Source organism: Balaenoptera borealis (assembly GCF_965194805.1).
Source record: "Balaenoptera borealis genome assembly, chromosome: 9".
Lineage (NCBI taxonomy): Eukaryota > Metazoa > Chordata > Mammalia > Artiodactyla > Balaenopteridae > Balaenoptera > Balaenoptera borealis.
The window spans coordinates 114,920,047-114,942,851 of NC_138873.1; the positions used below are offsets into that span (position 1 = coordinate 114,920,047).

General features: G+C 38.7%; 2 protein-coding genes across 5 annotated transcripts in view; one reads left to right on the forward strand and one right to left on the reverse strand.

The window, feature by feature from the left end:
- Positions 1-21,240, forward strand: part of MEI4 (meiotic double-stranded break formation protein 4) — a 256,245-nt gene extending 235,005 nt beyond the window's left edge. For 2 of the 3 annotated variants that reach the window (XM_082405079.1, XM_082405081.1), the window contains one exon: positions 2,611-5,979. In XM_082405079.1, the coding sequence (XP_082261205.1) occupies positions 2,611-2,880 (270 nt within the window). In that variant the 3' untranslated portion in view covers positions 2,881-5,979. Of the gene's footprint in view, positions 1-2,610; positions 5,980-9,342 lie in introns of those variants that run through there. The other variant, XM_082405080.1, reaches the window with a different exon arrangement.
- LOC309634704 (uncharacterized protein) overlaps positions 5,692-22,805 on the reverse strand; it is a 405,124-nt gene continuing 388,010 nt past the window's right edge. For both annotated transcript variants that reach the window (XM_082405126.1, XM_082405125.1), the window contains exons 9-10: positions 7,757-7,990; positions 5,692-5,745 (exon numbers count right to left, since the gene is read on the reverse strand). The gene's annotated coding sequence lies outside the window, so the exon portion shown is untranslated. The remainder of the gene's footprint in view (positions 5,746-7,756; positions 7,991-22,805) is intronic.

The following is a 22,805-nucleotide window of genomic DNA, read 5'->3' on the forward strand; positions in this document are numbered from 1 at the left end:
TGAGAGAGTGTCATGGACATATATACACTACCAAATGTAAAATAGATAACTAGTGGGAAGCAGCCGCATAGCCCAGGGAGATCAGCTCGGTGCTTTGTGACCACCTAGAGGGGTGGGATGGGGAGGGTGGGAGGGAGGGAGATGCAAGAGGGAAGAGAAATGGGAACATATTGTATATGTATAACTGATTCACTTTGTTATAAAGCAGAAGCTAACACACCATTGTAAGGCAATTATACTTCAATAAAGATGTTTAAAAAAAAAAAAAAAAAAACTCCTGGAAGAAACATAGGCAGTGAGTGCCTTGACATTGGTCTCGGCAATTATTTTTTGGATTGACACCAAAAGCAAAAATCAACCTGGGGCTACTTCAAACTTTTAAAAAGCTTCAGCAAAGCAAAGAAAGTCAACAAAATGAAAAGGCAACCTACTGAATGGGAGAAAATGTTAGCAAATCATATACCTGTTAAGAGGTTAATATCCAAAATATATAAAGAACTCATATATCTCAATAGCAAAAAAACATCCAATTAAAAAATGGGCAGAGGAGCTGAATAGACATTTTCCAAAGAAGATGTACACATGGCCAATAGGTACATGAAAAGATTCCCAACATCACTAGTCATCAGGGAAATGCAAATTAAAACCACAATGAGGTATCACCTTACACCTGTTGTTAGGATGGTTATTATCAAAAAGACAAGAAATAACAAATGATGGTGAAGATGTAGAGAAAAAGGGAACCCATGTGCACCTGCTGGTGGGAATGAAAACTGGTGCAGCCACTATGGAAAACAGTATGGAGATCCCTCAAAAAATTAAAAATAGAACTACTGTATGATCCAAGAATTCCACTTCTGAGTATTAGTGTTAACTAATTTGAAACACTAATTAGAAAAGATATATGCACCCCTGTGTCCATTGCAGCATTATTTATAACAGCCAAATAGCCAAGACATGGAAACAACCTAAATGTCGTCGATGGATGAATAGAGAAAAGGTGGGGTATATATACACATGCACATATACATATATATACACACACACATATATATATGTATGTAAAATGGACTGTTATTCAGCTGTAAAAAAGAATGGAGTCATTCCATTTGCAACACATGGACGGACCTTGAGGCGTTATGCTAAGTGAGGTAAGTCAAATAGTAAAAGATAATCACTGTGTGATCTCTCTTATATGTGAAACCAAAAAACAAACAACTGAGCTCCTGGATATGGAAAACAGATTGGGGGTTGCCTGAGGTGAGGGTAGGGGGCAAAATGGGTGAAGGGAGTCACAAGGTGCAGATTTCATTATAAAATTAATAAGTCATGGGGATGTAATGTACAACATGGTGACTATAGTTAATAATAGTGTATTGCATGTTTGAAAGTGGCTAGGAGAGTCAATCTTAAAATATCACAAGAAAAAAATTTTGTAACTATGTAGGCTGATGGATTTTAAATGGACTTATTGTGATGATCATTTTGCAGCATATACAAATATTGAATCATTACATTGTACACATGAAACTAATATAATGTGATGTCAGTTATACCTCAGTCAAGAAAAAGAAAGTATCAGTTATCTGTGTATGTTTGATTGATTCTTTTATCAGACAACCTTGTTGAAGATAATTCCTCTGGGCTCTAAAAGAATGTTTCTTCATTTATGTGTTACTACAGTGGATAAATTTGTTGGAATGTTTCCAACATATTTCTTAATAAGCAAATGATAAAGCCAGTTTATATCTTTACATGCTTCCTGTATCCCCTCATGTTCTGCTTTCCATTGTGCACTTTTTAGGCCTTCCTTTGATTTGTCTCACTTTCAGCCATCTAGGCCAAATAATTTCTACAAGAAACATCTACATTTTTTCTCATGACCGTGTATCTGATTCCACACAATCTAATCTTCCTCCTCCCCAATTTGTGTAGTCTCAGGATGAGATCACATCTAGTCGCTTACAGGTCATAACCCTAACTGCTTTAGGACTGAGTTATACTTCGAAACATGTTCCTAAAATTCTACCACCAAAGATCCTTTTGTTATCATTGACAGGAGTATCAAGCATTGGAAGTCTTTGATGAAACGTTGAATTCAACACACAAGATTTGTTGTGTGTTAGACTCTCTGCCGAGTATTCGCAGATTCATCTCAGTAACGAATTATAGCAGCACCGTAGAGAAAGGATTCAGAACTTTGTAAACCATAAGGAGAAAAAGTCATTCACCAAGATTGGAAGAGGAAATGTTCTCTTTTGTTCTCTCTCCCCCCACTCCAATCAAAGGAACGGGAAGATAGAAGGTGTTGTTAAATAAGTATTTTACTTTTTGTTCAAAAATTTGATCTCTTTATTTGGCTTTTGCTGATCTGAGCTACAACCAGTATTTTTTTAAAGGAGTTTTTTTTTTTTTTTTAATTGGAGTACAGTTGCTTTACAATATTGTGAGACATTGTTAGTTTATACTGTAAAGCAAAGTGAGTCAGCTATACATATACATATATCCCCTCTTTTTTGGATTTCCTTCTCATTTAGGTCACTGCAGAGCACTGAGTAGAGTTCCCTGTGCTATACAGTAGGTTCTCATTCGTTTGTTGTTTATCTGTAGGTGCAAGCCAGTTACGATGTGACACGCTATGAAAATATTTTCTCTGTGTTCTGGGTTCTGGAACAACTTCTTCGGAAGGAAACCGAAGAAGGCAACGCTTCAAGAATAGGGCATGAGGACCAAGAAATCAAGAAATTTCTTCAGAAGCATGATGAAACTATTTTGCAACTCTCTGATGCATTTCCTTTATTTACTTTTTATTTATGGAGACTGGGCACTCTCTTGAACTCAGTAGAGATAGGAACTGTTGAAAATAACTCACTTCCTTAGCAATTTACCAAATATCAGAAGCATACTAAAGTTGAATATATGAAGATCTTGTGCTTAACAGATTTTCAAGAATATTTTTAAATGAGCATTTTAAATGCATCTCTAAATATAATCAATTCAATTTAATAGTCTTAAATTGTGTGTAAAAGATTATGAGTCATATTTCTATACTAAAATCAGCCAGTTTCAGTTGAGAATGCCCTCCTTATTCTTATGGAACGATATCTTACAATATGTTACTCAATAGAGTCTAGCTCTGTTATTCTCTAAAATGGACCATTAATTGTCTTTTACTAAAAAATTACATTTTAAAAGATTTTCATGTAATAGATGCTAAAAGGTAACAAGAGATCTTATGTTTTGTTACTTTATCAACATAGCATTTAAAATAAGTGGTTATAAATGAGATTTTTTTTAACTTTTCTTTCTTAAACAGTTTCACTTATATAATTTTCTATTGTCTCAGAGGGGACTCATGTAGAAGGAGAAAAGTTTTTAACATTTGTGAACCTACTGGCCTTTAATTTCATATAATCAACATATTTGTCAAGTCCTTTTGAAAGTACTAATTAGTTGTTAAAAATGTTCTGTGTTTGTTTCTCAACAAATTGTTTTTGATTCTATTGATTATATAAAATATTCCTGTTGTTAAAATGTAGTTGTTATGTGTAATTAAGTCTAACATCTGTCTAGAAATATACTTTATATTTATTAAAAGTATATTTATACTTATGAACGTAATGGTTGAATTTTCCAGTCACACAATTTCATTGACTTTCATTCAATTATTAAAATCATAACCAACTAATTTAATGAGAACACATTATTTACTTTCCTATAGTGCAATTTAGGGCACAACAAATACAAATTTGCTTTATTAATTGTATGTGATATTGTTTATAAGTTAATGACCATTCCTGAATGTCATTGGTATTAAAAAGCAACTTATATAAAATCGTATCATTATCTGACACACATTAGTGGAGTTATTTCTAGCTTTCTATCACTAGAAAAGATAAAGCCTTTTTTATAATACTGAAACAAAATGTATCAGTCAGCTATTGTTATGTAACAAAGAACCACAAAATCTTAGTGGTATACAGCAATAAGTGTTTCTTTCTCAGATGTCTGAGGGTCAGTTCACCTGGGCTCTGCTGGAAAACTCTCCTCCGTTGGCAGCTCCCACTGGGCAAGGTTCCTCTTTATAGATTGGGCTTTGTTCTCTTCCACATGTGCTTACCCTGGGCAAGAGCAAAAGGGCTAGGCTGAGAAATCACACACTGTTACTCCTGCCCACATGCCTGGGCCGAGTACTTCAAAGGGACAGGGAAGTACCCTCCACCTTGAGTGGGAAGACTTGCAAAGTTACATGTCAAAGGGTATGGATACACGAGAGGCTAAAGAGTTGGGGCAGATAATTTGCTCCACCGCACTTCCTAGTTGAACACACGAAGGATATTCCCGATCCTGAATTAGAAGGAATTTTTTCTATTATTTGATTCCTGGGAACACCTCTGAAGATTTGTACAAATTCACTACCCATAACATCACCCCATCATCTCTCTTCCGTAATGATTAGACAAGGTGGATGAATATACAAGCAACAGCAGTGGCCCTTTTTCCACTGCAGTCAGACAATGTAGTGACCCTAAGAATAATTCCAGTAATCTTCAAAGCTTCATGGTCTGAAAATTAGCCTAGAAAATGTATTTTTTACAGAAGAAGAGACAAGATGTTGGGGTCATCATTAATGTACAATATGGAGATACATTTTATTTCTATTTGGTATTATGTTTATGTAAACACTTAACTTCAGTCATTTCTACAATACCTAACCCTTCATTATCCTGTGTTTAGATCTATAACACTGTTAACTGTGAAGTGTATGTATTGGGCTGGCTGAAAAGTTGGCCCAACTAACTTCTTGGTGAACCCAATAGTATTGAGGTCTAAATTGCCTGCTGGTGAAAAAGATCAAATGAGACATTTGTATCTCTGTGTTTCAGTAAAATGGTGAAAGAGATGAATGAATGAATGATTTAAGCTAGAATTAACAATATCTAAGAATGGTGTAGCAATTAAGACTTGGGGGATAATAATAATGGAGATGTTAGCATTTAGGCAGCGATGAAATTGGATATAGGATAGGATGGGAAATAATGAGGACCATAGAACACTCCTAAAAATGGAGGAAATAATAAAAATGTTAAGTGCTTACACTCATGTAGTATTCATTATATGTAATATACATATATACATATATATGTAATAAATAGATGCACTGATCTCAGCATTTTACATTTATTTACTCATTCGATTCCCCCAACAACCCTACGTGATAGGAAACATTGTTACCTCCGTTTTAGAGATGAGGAACTCAGGCAAACCAGGAAGGGAAGACTTGGGTTTCACCCCCAGGAATTCTGTCTTTGCAGTCGACTCTCCTAATCAGCTGTCCTGGCACTTCATGAAACTTTCACAAATACCACTTCTTTGCGATTGTCATCGAAGCTTTATAAGCCCTCAACTACAACTCTTACAGCATGGCAGTTCATTATTAGCTTATTTTGGATTCTTCAACCCATGCTGAGCAGCTGTCCTTTTCTGGATTGTAGCATTTTACCATAGTTGAGACTCTTTAGATATGTTATAGAGCATCTTCCAACAATAATGTTCTAAAAAATGCAAAGCTCTCTCTAAAGGTGGGGTAGGTGGACTGTCACGGTGCAGTGCTAAGCCCAGCGGTGAGAGGAAATACATCTGATTATTTTGTTCTTGGATCTATAAATAGATGCAATTCTTTCACAACCTGTTGTACTGATTAATCATGTCTGTTGTCATCCTATAAATAAGGGCAGGATATTCCTAAAGAGGCAAGCAAAAAAACCTTTCATGTTTCCATATTTTTATGTACATTTGTAGATTTTTTAAAAATATTGATGGCTCTGGTTTGTGATAATGTGGTTTCATTTATTCATCAACTATTAAGCACCAACTCTGTGCAAATGAATTATTTGTACATATGAAAAAGAAGCATACTAAACTTTATCTTTTATCATGTTTATAAAACAGAAATTTCTTTAAACAGTCAATATAACAACCCAACAGTCAATATAACAACCAAATAAAAATTCAGTTTGTATTTGCTGAAGGAGATTATTAGGGTGATGATAATTACCTAATATTGAAAAAAAAAGATATAGGATTTTTATTATTTTTGAAAGTCAATTTATTCTCGTAAAATTATTTATAGAATTGGACAGCACTAAATTTATCTGGCCAAAGAATGGGCTACTCTTTTAAGAATTGTCTAAATATTATAGAATATGACTGACACATAGGAAATGACGTTGGCCTCTTTGTCTTTCATTTAATATGAAAGTGCTCTAAGTTGTTTTAAGAATCAACTACTAATAGGAAGTAAAGCTTGTAAAAAGAAAATATGACTCTAACATTCAAGACATCAAACTCCATTTTCTAATTCATAGGTGTACATTCTGAATTTGTAATACTTTCTTTTGATATTTTAATCTAATTTCTCTTGTAGCTGCTTAACTGGTTGGTGAACTTCTGTTGTATTTTAGTCCGCAGTTGTTAAGTGTTCCATAGCCAATCCATTTGAGCATCCAGATTTACAGTGATAACATTAACCTCAATTGTCTCTGATGTAAAGCAGTGGTTCTCAAATGTGGGCCCCAGGCCATCAGCATCAGCAACTCTTAGGAAGCTGTTAGAAATACATGTTCTATGGTCCCACACCAGACCAACTTTAGAATCAGAAAGGCTGGGCTAGAGCCCAGAAATCTGTGTTGCATCAAGCCCTCCACCAATGTTTAAGAACCACTGCCATGTATACGTATAACTGATTCACTTTGCTCTACAGCAGAAACTAACACAACATTGCAAAGCAACTATACGCCAATAAAAATTAAAAAATAAGAAGAACCACTGCCATAATCATTGTTTTTTACTGAACAGGAGGGCTTACCACATATAATATCATTCAGAAAGTAGAAATTCAGTCATCCCAAATTACTGTATTTTTAAACTTCCCCAGTGAGGACCTTAAAATTCCAAAGGAGGATTTAGGGAACCTAAATTATTCATGATTTACTTAAAATGAGTAGCAAATTTATAAACATATCAACCTTAATAGCACTTTAAAAATGAGCATCTTTACACTTAGCTTTTAGTTCCTTCACTAAAATAATTACTCTCTGTTGGCGGCATTTTTAAAAATTATTATAATCTGAGTTTAAGAGATATAAACTAATTACAGCTTTCTGCATTAGTCCTAGTATGGAGCACGCAGAGAGATACAGACAGGATGTTACTTTTAAGTCGAGATATTGGGCATCCCAAGTAGTATCAGAATATTTCTCTTATGCCAGGAGTTCTGTTTTTATACATACAGTAAATATAGTTTAGTTATAAATATATGATTCGATTTCTCAACCCTAGAGACAAAATTCTATCTTCTTTCAATCCTGGAATATGGTGAGATGTAAATAAATAAATAATAAACAATGGCCTGTTCTTAACTCTCGTGCTTAATTTATTTTCAGCACTTTGAGTCTTTACCATGTTACTGTAATCTCCAGAGTGACCTAAGGACAGCACCCCCGATGTGATGGGGGAACAGAACCATCACTCCTTTTAGCTTTAACGACTTGCTAAGACATTTTCATGAATGATTAATCATTTCAGGAACACTAGAAACACGAGACACTCCACCAGCATGGAAAAGGGTGTATTTGTCCTTCTTTCTCTTTCAAACTCACACTCGACCTCAACATTCATTTTGTAAAAAGAGATCCAAACCTCTTGAAACTAAGTCTATTGTTTGAAAAACAAAATATCCTTTCTTATATTTTACCTTGTGGTCCTGAAGTGTTGATAGCTAACTTGCATTGAGGATGGGGTGCGGGTCCTGGAACTACCCTGACGTGATCTTCCCCTCTGCGAGGACTCCAGAGCCAGGGCACTCTCCTGGGAGGAGTGACCACGGTCCATTAAAATGTGTGGTTTGTCCCCTTCCACGGTGGCTCGTGACCAAGAAGTGTAGCTCGCCACAGCTGGCGAGGCATCTCACCTCACAACTTGATAAAATCTAGGAGAGAGTTCCAGAGACTGGGCTGAGAAAATACAGCAACTCCAATTATACAACCAACAAACAAAAAAACAGAGCTAGAAGTTACTATAGAAATGTGAGGATGGAATCTCCGACTCCAAATGAATATACTGACATTATTTCCACGTGAGAAGTTACAAATAATTTCTAAGGCTAGTATGAGCTTGGCTCATGACATACTTTCCTTTTAATTAGAGCCTCTTCCATACATACTCTCTAATCCGTGTGCCTTTGCGCCAGCACTTTATTAAGGCAGGTCGTTAATACCCAGCATTTAGTGACCCCCTGGCATGTGCTAGGCACTCCACTCAATTCTTGACATTTATTATTTTGCTTAATCCTTCTAACAACCTTATGAGGTAAGTATATTATCATCCCCAGTTGGATGAGGAAGCAAGCACAGAGCATGTAAGTAATTAGCTCATAATCACAAGGCTGGGGGGAAAAAAAAAAATCAGAGCCAAGATTCAAAGAGGCAACGAGCCACTGAGTCAAGAGGCTGCTTTCTGAGCACTCAGCTGCCCTCAGCTGCCATGTGCTCTGCAAAAGTGGAAACTGAGTGTACAGAATAAAGTCACCCTGACAGTAAAACTCCAGTGTGCACTCTTTTTAGGAGTTCATTTGAGACATAACACAGCATGTGCTTGTGATAATTACAGTGGTGGGCAATTTACACTCCATTAAGTAAAACTGGGATGATTGAAACATTCCTTTCTATTTGCAAGAATAAAAGAAGTTCAGAAAGACACCAGAGATATCCAATTGGTGACATTTATTTCAGTGAAATAGATATAGATTCTGCTCTAGTATCTGATTGTTTTGTAAGCCAGTATGAGTAACACTTTCCGAGGATAAAGGAGGTTAAATCTTTCAGAATGCAAGGATCAAGATCAGACAACTGTATATGGATTACAGTTAATTCCTAAGTCTTAGACATGGAAGTAAATAATACACGTGAAGCACAGTTTCTCTATATCGGCTCCAAAATCATACTCTTCTGTTGTAAGTATAAAGAAAAACATCTCTATTTCATGATTGAAATTGGTGAGTAGGAGCCTGTTGACGGTATTTGACATTTCTAAACAATCCTATGAAGTAGAAAGAAAATGTCTTTATAACTCTATACATCACAGGAGAAAGATGTATAAATAAATAAATAATTTAAAGCATCTCAGTGACATGTTCCCCCAAAAAGTTTAGGCAGTTCTAGTTGACTCATTTTCCTTCAATCTGGGAACTAAGAGATATGGGGACTTGGCTGGCGCTCTGCCTTGTCAATCAGCTCTCTCTGCACCCAGTTTCATCTGAGAGCTTTTCTATTTTTCCCACAGGGAGACAACAGTGAAGCCCAGAAAGGAACAGGCTGTGGAAGGCACAGATGCGGGAGAATGTGTTGTGGAGGGGATGGAAGAACAGAGAACAGAGGGCCATCACCGGCCCAGCCATCGTGTGACTTAGGACAAGTAATTTAATACTCTCAGTTTCCTCTTGTAATACAGAGCATCTGTGTTTCAGTTTTCAAGTGGAAAGAACAAAGAGTATCTGTATTTCTGCTTGGAAAATGTGTTTCTCTGAACATATGCATAAATGATTACACTAAAATTGTTCAAGGTACCTACCCCCTATTACTAAATGTGACTGCCAAGCATTGGAAGTTTTGTCTCTTTCCCGTCTTCGTGGAAGTCTTCCCTCGATATGTATTTTTACACATGTAACAGGTTCTAGTACTTGGAGTTAAAAGATGAGGGTATCATTCTATCCCTGTCATATAAATAAAAACTCCATTTCTTCATTGTTAATTTTTTTTTACAAGGACAATCTCACCGCAGGATTGTGTGAATGAAATGGAATGATATCTGTGAAAACTACTTTGTGGACTCTACAGTTAAAATAACCATACTAAGCAGCAGATGAGCGAACACTTAGTGTTTATTACGCACCAGGCACTTTACATGTACTTCCTCGTTCAACCCTCGTAACAACTCTCTAACATAGGCCAGTACTATTATTTCCATTAGCCCCATTTTACAGATGAGGAAACAGGCACAGAGAGTTTAAGAGCTTTCCAGAAGTCACACAGAATGTGACAGAGATCGTATTAAGCAAGTTTTCTTTATTCCTATCTATCTCCTTTTATTCCAAATGGTCTACATGAATTCTAAGTGGACTCATAGCTGAGCCGTAATGAAACTCAATCTCTGGCTGAATCTTTCCCATTATATTTATGATAACCAATAAATGTCAGCCATAATTTATGTGTGCTAGAAACTGCAACATGCTTTGTTATATTCTGTAATTTAATTTGCTGACCTGCCGTAGACAAACCAGTCGTTCAGAAGTCTAGAACCAGTGACATTCTGAAACAGCGGTAAATTTAGGAGACCTCTTCCTGCCAGCCAGGGACTCTCTGGCTTTCACATGCCTGCAGCCTAGACAGACAATTTTTTGTGTGTGGTTCACATGCCAGGCTTCCTGAACTGTCTCCTGACTGTCATTCTGATTTCCTATTGAATTTGGATCCTGATCCTAAATGCGACCGGGAGAGGGGATGTTAGTTCCTCATCTTTTGGAAAGAACATCTTAATTTTCTTTTGTGAATTTCCTTGTCCCATTGTGTACAGTCTTTTTTAACACTAAAAAAAATCAAGATGCCTTTTTTTCTAGCTGAAAGGTGTTCGCACGACACAAGCTGAACCACTTGGAAACTCCCTAACATTTGAATCCTGTGCAGAATCACTGAAACCAGCTGTAGCTCATTTCTCACAGCCACAGCGCACTGATGAGATGGTTGGACACTTGCATAAATGAACAAATATGACAGGATTTTGTTTAGTATTTTCTATTGCTTTTATAATGTTTTCATCATTTGATAATTCCTATTGCTTTTGTTGGTGGGAAAGAAGGACCAGGCGGCCAGTGCATTCCAGCACAGGTTGCTGCATTATTCTACACTTCTGAAACTGCATGAGGGTCCTCCATTAGGACCTCTACTTCTTGCCAGCTCAAGAGAGTGAAGAAGGGTTTTACCAAAATGGGGACAAAAATAAGGAGTATGAAAGAAGGGCTTAGTTTACTTTTGCTTCACTTCTTACAATCACTGTTTACTTTGGCTGCTTTAAACCTTTAATCATTCAAAGAACAGATAATTCCTTTCTTGCTCCTGGATACTTCTGCGGATAGTACAAAGGGTAATTCATAGCTAATGTTAATATGCATTCAAAGAGATTATATGGAAAAATATTTTATCTCTATTTTCTTCTCAAAATGGGGCAAGGGAAGCATAGCAGTAAATGTGGCCAATTATGGCAGAATGATGGCAGGATTTATTAATAGTCTGAAGGACTCTCATCAAGTCATGCTGCTACTCAGAGGGACTATGGAAAATCCATTAGAATGTCAAAAAGCATCTATTATAAAGACGGTGTTTACAAGTAGAGTACACTTCTGAACAGGCAATTACATAGCAAGAACTAGCTTTGATCCCCACTGGAAGAATATTCAACACGATTTGACTTTCACCAGATTCATTTTTGGATATAAAATTACTGGCATTCTGGCAATTGTGAAAATGATTAAGTGGGTAGAGATACTGATATACTCATCACTAACCTAGCACTAGAAAGTAAAATCTTAGCACGTGTTGAGAAAGACAGTTTTGTTTGTTCATTTGTTTGTTTTGTTTGCAATCATCTAAGGTTAAATGCTGTTGATGGGTTTGTTATGCAGTGGGTCACTATTGCCTGCCTGGAGCTTTATAGGCACAGTGAAATGTCATTTATTGATACTAGCTACACACCTGAATGTAGCAGTAACGTCTTGTGTAAGTTGGCCTAGGCTCTCCATTTGGTCCCTGTATCGATGACAAGATGGCAATACAAGATTACTAAATCACTGGAATTGGATGTGCAACCCCAGTTTAATACTTATTTTGTGAGAAATATTTATGAACTATTTCCCTACATTACTCAGAATGCACAAAGAGTCGATTATCAAAACCAAGACATTCTCAAGATTTTAGAAGAACCTAGGGGTAAGACGGGAATAAAGACACAGACCTACTAGAGAATGGACTTGAGGATATGGGGAGGGGGAAGGGTAAGCTGTGACAAACTGAGAGAGCGGCATGGACATATATACACTACCAAACGTAAAATAGATAGCTAGTGGGAAGCAGCCGCATAGCACAAGGAGATCAGCTCGGTGCTTTGTGTCCACCTAGAGGGGTGGGATAGGGAGGGTGGGAGGGAGACACAAGAGGGAAGAGATATGGGAACATATGTATATATATAACTGATTCACTTTGTTATAAAGCAGAAACTAACACACCACTGTAAAGCAATTATACTCCAATAAAGATGTTAAAAAAATAAATTAATTAAAAAAAAAATACCAAGACATTTTCACACAGGTTTACCTTTGCCCTGGGCACACTCCTCACGTGACACATCGCCCGTCCTCAAGTCTTCCAAGCACCCAGTCGAGGGGCACCTTATCTATGAGGTGGTCCCCCAGTGGGGTTGATCACTTCCTGCTCTGCGCCACGACTATGGCCCGTACTGAGATTTATCATAGGGTGTGCATATCTCTGTCCTACTGACAGAGACGGCGGCGGGTATCTCACATCTGCATTTCTCCAACTCTGGATGAGGACCGTGACCCATCTTCTGTGTCCTATACCCACCTGCTGAGTGTCCCTGGAGAAGATCACACGGGAAGACCTAATCGTCCTGCTTTATGTTCATTGTTACCAATTTCCGCGTAGCTGCACACTGAACCTCTTCTTTTTTTCTCACTTTGTACTCAACTCTCATCCTCAAGAACTTTCTCAAAGCACCTCTTCTTTCCTCAGAATTTTGACCAAATTCTCCCCATTTGCCCTCATTCTCAGCAAACAACTTTATCTTGTACTTTACATAGAAATTAGAAAAAAAAAAAGAAAAAAACAGGAATTCTCTTAAATTCCTGCTATCACACATAAGCCTGTCCATCTACAACCATCTTCTTCTCTTTATCAATTTTATAATAATAAAGTTATGTGGGCCTCCTCCTATCAAAGGGGATGAGGTTACTTACATTCTGTATCACGTTCTCTCTACGTCATTCTCTCTATGTCCTCTCTCCACTGTCTTTAAATTTTTCCAACTTTCCACACCGCAAACAAACAGCCTCCCAGTGTGCCACATCTTCCTCTGACTCACACTCTATTTCTCACTAACTTAAATAGTTTTCTGTGTATCTACTATCATTTCCCTGTCATCCTCATTCTCCTCAATTCACGGCAGGAAATACTACTTCTCTGATCGGGCTCTGGTGATGATGAAATGTGGTCGTCAGGTAAACGGCACAATAAAAGATTCTTATTATTCCCCACTGCTCTTTCAGGACAACCAGTTGAACAAGGATGGCCCCTCCCCGCTGGAAACACTCTCCTTTCTGGACACAATGGTCCATGCTCTTTGCGTGGTGTCCCCACCCCCCTGACACCTCTGTATCCTTCTCCCTCGTTGGCTTCTCTTCCTCCACCTGAGGAGTCACCGCGAAGGTCCTCAGGATTCTACTCTCAGGCCTTCTTTTCGATTCATACAGTCTCTCTCCAGGAGAAATATTTGTCCCCATGGTTTTAGTAACCATAATTTTGCCCTAGGGGTCAGAGTCCCTAGTTGGAAACACCTGCATATCAACTAGCTTAAGCAGAAAAGGAATTTATTCGTATTCGAATGCTCACAAAATCTGGAGGAGGGTGAGAGAGACAGTCTGTAAAGCTAATCCCAGAAATAGTACCCACGCTAGGAAGCTGTGTTAGTGAAAATGCTAGTGATGCCTCTGAAGAATGGGGGAGCTCTGCCGCGACGCTTCCCCCTACACGGCCAGCTCCTCACGTTTCTCACGTATGCGTCCAAGTCTCTCAAAATCGTGTCTGATTAGGGGGTCCTAGGTCACACGTCTGCATCTGTCCTCACTCAGACAGCAAAGAGTCAACAAATGTGAGTTTTCTGATTCCTAGCTGGACAGGATTCATAATACAGAGATTACAAAAACTAGGGAGAGTATTCTAAGACATTAGGTGACCAAAAATGGCAAAGATCCACGGCAGTCCACTCTTACTGACCCGACATTAATATCCTTCTATCAAAATTAATCTTCCAAATAGCCACATGCCACCACCTATCCCACTGCAACTACCTATAAACAAATATATCATCAACTTCTCGAGAAGGAGCAAGCGTTTCGTCAATCATAGTATCCATAGGACCAGTGATTTTCATGACAGTTGGCCCACGGATTTATTTCTTTTACTGAAAACTGAGATCTCAAACAGGCAGAACTATTGTGTGCAAAGTCTTAACACTAAACATGATATTCCATAACATCTGTGAATGGAAGTGCTGGAGGAAGGAGAATGAGCATGGATGCAAAAATAAATCCAAATTAAGCATTTATCCTACTAAGGACAAATTTCTACTCCATAATGGAAGCAGCCTTACATAATTAATTTACCACCCCAAACTGGATAGCTTCCCTGGGGTATAGAACCCTACTGGGGGCTTAGGATTGTTTCCTGATGCAGAAAAATCAGGTAATCAGCAGCTGTGGTGTCCAGGTCAGCCTTGTTGTGGGGAAATCCATCAAAATCCACCTTCCTTGACACCATGGTCACTTTATTCCTGAGTGTACTGGGCAGATTCTGGGGTGACTGGGAAGGGATCAGACTTTCATCCGTCAGGAAGGTCATTTTGTCCAACCGATTACTGAGAGCCTCTTCCACGGTGGGGAACTTTTACAGAGTATTCGCTTGGGATACATTTGAGAAATAAGTCCATAAATCTAACCCCAAACTTCCTTTTCACCAACACTTCAAGTTTCTTCCATCAAGTGCCAGACCAACTAGTCAAACTGTTGCTTATTACTCATGAGTCAGCATAGAGCCAGCCTTCAGCCATATCTCTCTCTAAGCAGAACACAAAATATGCCACTTGAACTTCTGTATTTTGAGAGGATATTCCTTTTCTACTGTCTTTATGGCCACCTCTGAATGGGTTTAATGTGACAGCTGTCCAGTTCTGATTAGTGCCACCATGTGGTGCCAAGTGAACTAGTCTCAGATTATTTCCTTCTCAATCTGTTTGTTATAGGACCTCCTCATGAGTTATGAAAGTATGTTGATGGGGAATGATAGTAGAAAACCAGTGAGACACTGGGATTATGACATTACAAAAGTTCTCTCCTTGACCAAACTCTAGTCAGTCTCCTCTGATCCCTCTCTTTGACAAAGCCTCAACTTTGGCCAAAAGGACTGTAGACTCTGAGCGCAAATTATTTAGTTCATCACCTACACACACACACACATACACACACCCCACATTAAAAGACTTGAACAGCACTAGCATAAATTCTAACCGCTCAAGGCTGTATCCCTAGGATGACCCTAACCCCCTAGGATGAAAGAAAACTCAAGGCTGCTCAAAGAATATACTGTGTGTTCTAGCCAATACCTCATCAGGTAGGCCTCTGACTTTCTTAGAGCATTTGCTAAAAAGAGCTTACAACTGTGAATCCTTCCCCTACTCCTTTGAGATATACAGGTATCTCCTTCAACTCAGGAATGTCTTCTCAAGGTCCTGAAAGTTCATTCCTTTGAAATGTAATCATCATTAGGAAGGACAGTGCCTCTGTCTCCAGGTCTCTGTGGTAGGAAAGCATCCTAACTTCAGTAATTGCCAGCTGACAGACACAGCTGGCCTCAATGCATTTATATTGACCAACCCTTTGTAATTTTTTCACTTCCCTGGCTCTGCTCAAGCCTGCTCCAGGCCCCTACCTCACTCCCTCATTCTGCTCTCCTGCCCAGTCACGTTTGTAAAAATTGAAGTTGAGTTTAATTTACCCTGAACCCCCTTCCCTATTGCAATAATTATGCTGTATTATATAGTATATTGATTAAAAACTGTCTTTATCACTTTATTGTCCAGTTTTGTTTATTTTTTATTTGTCTTTTTGTGGCTACATCTGATGCCCTTTTGAAAATAAAAGAATAACTGACAATTTTTTTTTCTAGTTCTGTGAAAAATGCCGTTGGTATTTTGATAGGGATTGCTCTCCAGTATGCAAGTCCCTCTGGCCTTCAAAGCCAGACGTTCTGGGGACTCATCTTCCTGGTGCAGGCCCCCCATGCTGGGGAGCTCAAACCCCTCACTCCTTGGGGAGAACCTCTGCAATTGTGATTATCTTACCATTATCCTTCCCTGGGGGCGTGGGTCTTGATTATATCGCATCTCCACCTCTCCTACTCATCTTGTTGTGGTTCCTTCTTTGTATCTTTAGCTGTGGAAAAACTTTTCTGCTAGTCTCCAGGTCATTCTCATAGATAGTTGCTCTGTAAATAGTTGTAATTTTGGTGTGCCCATGGGAGGGGGTAAGGTCAGGGACTCCCTACTCTGCCATCTTGGCCACACTTCAATTTCTAGCTTCTTTTATTTTTGATTGACGAATCTGTTTATGCAACTTATTTGTCCTTCAGGACCTGCTTGAGGTCAAACATGTATATATGATTTCTAATTGATGGGTTATTGCTGGGCACAATCAGTTCTAGAGCTTGTACTATTAGGTAACACCAAGTTTATGAATGTAAGATCAGGTCATTTGGTGCTCTATTACTAGTTGTTTAGTGCCTATCATGATCTTGTTTCTACCAGAAAACCAGAAACTGTTAATCAAAAGGAAAGAGTTACTGGCAAAGAGGTTGCAATTTTGCTTCAAAACCTTGGGTACCTATACTATGATTCTCCTATTACACAGGCTTTATACAACACACCTCCTCTGCCACAGATACTTTGGGCACAATCGGATTGGTTGTCATAGGGCCCATTGGAGGGTTGCTTTCATGGCGTGTGGTCCAACTAAAAAGTCTTCTCTTGCTAAGACTCCCTTAAAAAATGTCACCCTTGGGGCTTCCCTGGTGGCGCAGTGGTTAAGAATCTGCTTGCCAATGCAGGGGATACGGGTTCGAGACCTGGTCTGGGAAGATCCCACATGCCGCGGAGCGACTAAGCCCGTGCGCCACAACTACTGAGCCTGCGCGTCTGGAGCCTGTGCTCCGCAACAAGAGAGGCCGCGATAGTAAGAGGCCCGCGCACCGCGATGAAGAGTGGCCCCCACTCACCGCAACTAGAGAAAGCCCTCGCACAGAAACGAAGACCTAACACAGCCAAAAATAAAATATAAGTAAATAAATAAATTTTTTTTAAAAATGGCATCCTTGGAGTCCCTTGGCAAATCAATCAAGCAGCCAACACAAATGTTGTGATAATTTTCTCCAGTATCCATAGAAATTCACTGTACTTCTTTTTTAGAGAATTATGGGGCAAGGTACAGCAACTTGCCTCTCACTTCAAATAGTATATCGTACCATGTCTTATACCACAGGATAATCAGAAACTTTTCTAAGGTGGCAGACCTCTGTATTTCCATGGTATTTATTACCCAAACTTTAGCATGCATACAAAACTTTTCCACCCAAAATCTAGAGTATTTGCTTTCAAATTCCTTTCCTCATGATGTTGTCAATATAGTGAACTTGGTTGATGCTCCCTGACATCGTGAAAAGATCAGGGTCCCCCTAGAATAAATTATGGTACAGAGGCATAGATGTAATGCAGTTCTGAAGACAAGATAGTAAAGATGTACTGCTGTTTGTACCAGGTGAAAGCAAACTGTTACTGTTGTTCTCTAGTTATTAGGTAGGAAATGGTATTTACCATATCAATAGCTGCATTCCAAGTGCTATTCCAAGCCTGTTTTTTAAAATTTTCCTCATGAAAGAAGACTGAATCTAAAACAGTAGTTGAAATTAGAATTAATACCTAATTAAATGTAGGAAAGTCTAGTGTCAACTACTACTTTGGTGGGAATATAAATCCCTATAATTCCACCTGAGATATGATAACACTTTGGTTTTTAATTTTAAAATTTAAATTTAAAGGCAAAGAATAGGTCCAGGAACTTCTACTTAGCCAGTCATAATAGAGTTTGCTCCATGAGTTATGAGTCCAATCTGCAAATCATTCCAGTTACTGATTATGTTTATTCTAACTATCACAAGGAACTAGGGAAATAGCAACAGGATGTTTGCAAACCCACAGGGCCTACTTTGAAATATATTCGTGCCAAACCTCCCTTGCTATGGACTGAATGTTTGTGTCCCTCCCCAAATTCCTATGTTGGAGCCCTAAACCCCAATGTGGCAGTATTTGGAGGTGGAGCCTTTGGGAGGTAATTACGTTTAGATGAGTCTTGAAAGTGGGCTGACTCTACTAGCATCTTGGTCTTGAATATCCCAGCCTCCAGAACTGTGAGAAAAAATCTGTTGTTTAAGCCACCCAGCTGTGGTATTTTGTTATAGTAGACCAAGCTGACTGAGACATCCATTAATCACCTGACCCCCAATAAACCCAGCATTTTTAGTGAATTACAGAAGTGGCTCAGCCAGTAGTTGGCTCAGCCAACTCAGAGTTGGTGTCCAAACTCAACAAAATGTCTGGGTATTTCTCTTCCTTTAGGCTTCTCCCAAATCCCTTTTTGATTCTAGTGTCCAAATCTTTTCCATTCACCATGCTATTACTAAGGAGTCTGACAAAGAGGTGAATTCAAGCTAATCTGAATTTCAGCAACCCAGAGCATCAGGCCTGATGTTTTATTCTTAACTATGTCAATCTTGCTGTTGCAACAAATACTTTTGACAGACACAGCAAGTCCCTGATTCTCTTACATCTGCCTTGAGCCAAGAATTTAAAACTTTGATCTTATCATTTTCTGTCCCTAAGCTCCCCAGTACAGCTAGAAGCAGCCAGTCTTCCTTCTCTTCCTTGTAATCCTTAGTCCTCCCTACTCATTCTTTATCAACAGCTACATGTTTTTCCAAAGTCTTGTCTTCAATAGCCATTTCATTGTAGAGGATGATTTAAGTAACTTTTTTACTTGCTCTGCCATTAACCACCAGAGTTCCCAGTTCTGGACTAATTAGATCTTCAATGCCCGAAAGCTCAACCAGGTTAAATAACCCACTCACTGATTTCCATTTCTTTGAGGGCTTGTTGCCTTTCCTGGAATCAAATACCATATTGGTCAGGCTTGTAATTGCAAATATTATAAAATATTCTGATTTATTTAAGGAGAAAATGGATTTTTAAAGGGAACTTATGAGCTAATGTAAATTAGGGAAGAGTCAGAGGATCAGATTCTGAAGCTACCCATCCAGGAGCAATGACTCTGCACCAAAGGGGCGCCTCTGGAAAAGATACCACAGGGCCGTGCCACTTGGGACTGATTGCCCTCAGGATTGGATGCCTGACGCTCCACTCCCTTCCTTTCCTCCACACCCAGAAAGAACCAAAGTCTCTGTCATCACATGTGCTAGAGTGTGTATTCTTCCTTTCATGGTCACCTCTTCACAATTCTAACTTTCTAATGCAAATCTCAAGTGGGTTCAAATGACTGGAAAAATCTAAGTCGCATGCCTGCATATAAAACTGCAAGAGGGTCTGGAATATAAATATTCTGTCCTCTGTCTCATGAAGATAGATTAATAATATGAGGAGTAAGCAAAATTTAGGGAAAATATTGGGGCATCACACATGATAAGTATTCACTACATGGGCCATATGTTAAGATCACCTAAAATGACATCATCAATTCTGTGGTAGCCATTACCAGCACTCACAAAAAAATTTATGGATCTCTTCCTCTTCCTAGAAAATAACTGGAAACTGCAGCAGAGGTCATATAACTTGCCTTGGCTGATGTGACGTAAATGGAAGTGACAAGTGTCATGTCAGGACAGGACATATTTGAGCTGATATGCCTTCTATGTGCTCTCTTGCCTTGCCACGGTCAACGCTGAAGCCCCCAAAAGAGGTGGCAGCATCATAACAAAGTAAGGCTTCGATCAGCCTGGGTGTCTAAATGATCTGAAAAAGCTCCCTTCTTGATCTACAATGGACATGTAGCAAAAGCAAGAAATAAAACTTGTTCTAATTTCCTGAAATTTTGCTGTGACATAATCCAGCCCATGCTGACTGACAGAAGCCCAGACCTCTCTTCTGACTGCACCTTTTATACTATACATAGCTAACAGCTTGCAAGTCATGACACAGGGCTATTGTATAACACTTCAAATTCAACATGTCCAAAACAGAACTCATGAACTCTTCCATAAATTATTCTTCCTCCAGTGTTTCCTACCTTAGTAAATCCTCCAACAACTGTATGTTTGCTCAATTTAAAAACTTAAGAATCTTTCCTGATTCTCCCTATTTCCTATTACTCACATGCTGTCAATGTCCAGGTGCTATGGTTTTTCACTTCCTCTATGTTTCTCTCGTCCTGGACCCTACTTCCAATAGCCTAGTCCAAAAAAACCCCCTCATCTCTTACATAATTTAATGAAATAGCCTCATACCTAGTTACCCCCCATTTATCACTGCCTTACAAGCCAGCCTCCATGCTACAGCCAACATGGTTCTTTTGGTGATTTGTTTAGTTTTAAGTATAGATTTAAAAACCCACCAATGGCTTCTCATTTCTCTTAGTGTAAGTTGAAATTCCTGACTGAGAGCTTTAAGGTTCTACATGGTCTAGCCTTTTACTCATCAGATCTTCATACTGGTCTCTGGAAGTGCTGACTGGCATTCAGTTCTTAAGACCTGCTATCCTTTTCCTCACCTCAGAGCTTCTGTTCTGCTGTTGTGTCCTTTATCCGTAGCCACTTCCCCAGCCACCCAGTACATCCACTGCTACCACCACCACCACCTCTATCTTATGACATCACTCAGTCTCTAATGCCAGTGCATATCCTCTACATCTCTGTTTAATGCTGTTGCCTCAGGAAACAAGTCTTCATCCTTGGTCCTCTGGACCAGTTATATGCTCCCAAAGTAGCTCATACTTAATGTTCACTCATGCCGTCCTTTTGTTATATCTTATCTTTGTTTTCTCAAAATAATCTTTACATTCCATGATGAAGAAAACATTGGCTAGTTTGCCATTGTTTCTTCAATGTCTAACACGACAAAGGCCATCAATAGTATTGTTCTGAATGAGGGTTTGTCGTTGAATAAATGAATGACACTTAGAAGATGCTTTTACAGCTTTAGCATCTTCCAGTTTTTCAGGTGTTCTACCTACTTAAGTCTATGTCCCGCTATTTTTTTTTAAAAGGAAGGAAATTCTTTTTTTTTTAAATAAATGTATCTATTTATTTATTTATTTATTTATTTATTTATTTTTTGGCTGCATTGGGTCTTCATCACTGCACACGGTCGTTCTCTAGTTGCAGCGAGTGGGGGCTACTCTTCGTTGCGGTGCACGGGCTTCTCATTGCGGTGGCTTCTCTTGCTGTGGAGCACGAGCTCTAGGCACGCGGGCTTCAGTAGTTGTGGCATGCGTGCTCTAGAGTGCAGGCTCAGTAGTTGTGGCACATGGGCTTAGTTGCTCCACGGCATATGGGATCTTCCCGGACCAGGGATCGAACCTGTGTCCCCTGCATTGGCAGGCGGACTCCTAACCACTGTGCCACCAGGGAAGCCCATATCCAGCTATTTTTTAACTTCATAGTTTTAAAAATTACCGTTGTTTGTTGTTTACATGATGTTGTTTGCCCATCTGTTCTTTATTTTGTTTTATTTTTCTACTTATGTCCAGCTTACTGCTAGCATGGAATCATTTTAGTTTCAATTTTCTAAACTATTTGGAAACCAGGGGTTGGCTTCTTTAATTCTCATAGCTCATGCACAGAATGCTGACAATTTTTTGGATTCAAGCTTTTGCAGAAACCATTAAATATCCTTCATATCTGGGGAGGTAGAGAAAATTCTGATACTTTGATTTTTTTTTTTCTCCTCCAAATTAAAGAAAGCCTATTTTAGAATAAAAATAGCCATAGCTTGATCCATGTGAATGCCCTAACCCCTACATCCAGAAAGCATTTTAGCCAATCACTCAAATATTCAAACCTAGATTTGAAATAACATCTCTCTGAAAAATCGTTTTTAGAATTTAATAGGACTGATAATATCTTGTTAACAAGAACTCTGTTGTTTAAATATATTCCAGCTACATAATCTTTTTATATAACAATCTAAGTAATGAGATAGGAAGAACGGATAAATTTTCACATAGATTAAGTCAGTTGCAAATGTATCTGAAGCATAATCCATTGGTGGGATGTAGGAGGGATGTTTAAAAGCCCATTTAAAGAGTAATTTACGAGTCTTCCAGGATATTTGGTCTCTAATCAATAAATCGTGAGCCAGTGGGGCTTCTTAATGAGCATCGTGTCTGCGATAGCTAGCAGCAATTTGGCAGGTCCCGCAGCTGATTTTTTCAAGTGAATCCAAATCTTCCACAGACCTCTCTTACTTTCCAACACAGTGTTTCTCTAGGGGTGCATGGCAGCTGTCATAATGTTTTCCTCCATACCGTGTTAAAGAATGGAGAAAACTGCTATACAAATGCCAATTTAGGGGCCTTTTAATGGATTTTCTCTTGAAGCTGCCTGGATATTGTTCAGAGAAATAAAGAAATAACAAGCTTCTCAGCAAACATCAAGAGGGAGGAGTTAAAATGCAGTTGCAGTGTGGTCTTTAGCCACATTTTTACAGAACACTTTAGTGTAATTGAAGTATTATCTGCAACGATTTTTTCTATATGAAGAGATTTTTAGAGGACACATAACTTTTAGGTGCAAGTATGAGTTAGAAACTACTTAGACTTCTACTGTGGACAAGACTATTTGTCTACC